Source organism: Octopus bimaculoides, chromosome 5, assembly GCF_001194135.2.
Source record: "Octopus bimaculoides isolate UCB-OBI-ISO-001 chromosome 5, ASM119413v2, whole genome shotgun sequence".
NCBI lineage: Eukaryota > Metazoa > Mollusca > Cephalopoda > Octopoda > Octopodidae > Octopus > Octopus bimaculoides.
Genome location: NC_068985.1, coordinates 77,162,187 through 77,163,187, shown reverse-complemented (window position 1 = coordinate 77,163,187; position 1,001 = coordinate 77,162,187). Strand labels below are relative to the sequence as shown.

The following is a 1,001-nucleotide window of genomic DNA, read 5'->3' as shown; positions in this document are numbered from 1 at the left end:
GTGTGTAAAATTGTAATTTTTTTCACGAAATCATTGAAATGATCGAAATGAAGGACTCGAAATGTTAATTTTGTTTTCTGTGAGCACTTCAACTATATGGGGCTCCTTCGTTGTAGCTTGGATCTAATCATATGCTCCTTATACACAGGTAAGTGTTCAATGTAGGATTTGGGGTCTGTTGAATCTTAATCTATATGGTAGCGAAACGGGCGTTATAAGACATCGTAAAATGTATGTAAATACATGTGAGTGTGTTTGTATGTGCGTAATGTTTCTGATTGTGTATTGGATAATTAGTTTTCTATATTGCGCAGGGATGTTTAGAATCATTGGCCAAAATATTGTATAGGATTTGGATATATTTGTTATCAAGCACAGTATAGTTTAAAATAAAGAACGACAGCAGTAAATACTGACCTCTTTAAATGTATCCAAAAGCATAACATCGTCTTCATAAAGATCCTGCAATTTTCAACATCTATATTTATAACGATGTGTATAACGTTTAAACTGTACATACAAATATAGAATGGTCCTCACTACAAAATTCATATTAATAAAAAATCTGTAAATTAAATTATTTCCTTTGTATTTAGAGAAATAAAGGAAATATATTTAAGAAATTCTGTTGTGTCTGGGGAGGGTCATTCTCTTTTAGTGCCTTATTATTTAACACAGTCACCGGTAAAGTTTCCACTCATTTACTTATTTATTTTTTTTAAATTTTCGTTGCGTCTTGCAACCTTTTCAATAGTCATTGACTCTGTTCGTTATCCGAGCTGCGTTCTTTTTGTTTGTTCGTGCGCATGTGTGTGGGTCAGTGTGTATGCGCACACGTATGTATGTATGTATGTATGTATGTATGTATGTATGTATGTATGTATGTATGAATGCATGTAAGTGTGTGTATACATGTATGTATGTGTATATATTCTGCATATTCATGTGTTTGTGTGTTCGTATTTGTAAGTTTTTATGTGCGTGTGTTTGCATGTGTGTGT

The 1,001-nt window shown here is 32.5% G+C and overlaps 1 protein-coding gene across 1 annotated transcript in view; it reads right to left on the bottom strand.

Annotated features, from left to right (window-relative positions):
* Positions 1–1,001, bottom strand: part of LOC106875163 (gelsolin, cytoplasmic) — an 85,933-nt gene that overhangs the window by 21,628 nt on the left and 63,304 nt on the right. Inside the window, exon 21 of the mRNA XM_052968074.1 lies at positions 418–462. Coding sequence (XP_052824034.1) covers positions 418–462 — 45 coding nt within the window. The remainder of the gene's footprint in view (positions 1–417; positions 463–1,001) is intronic.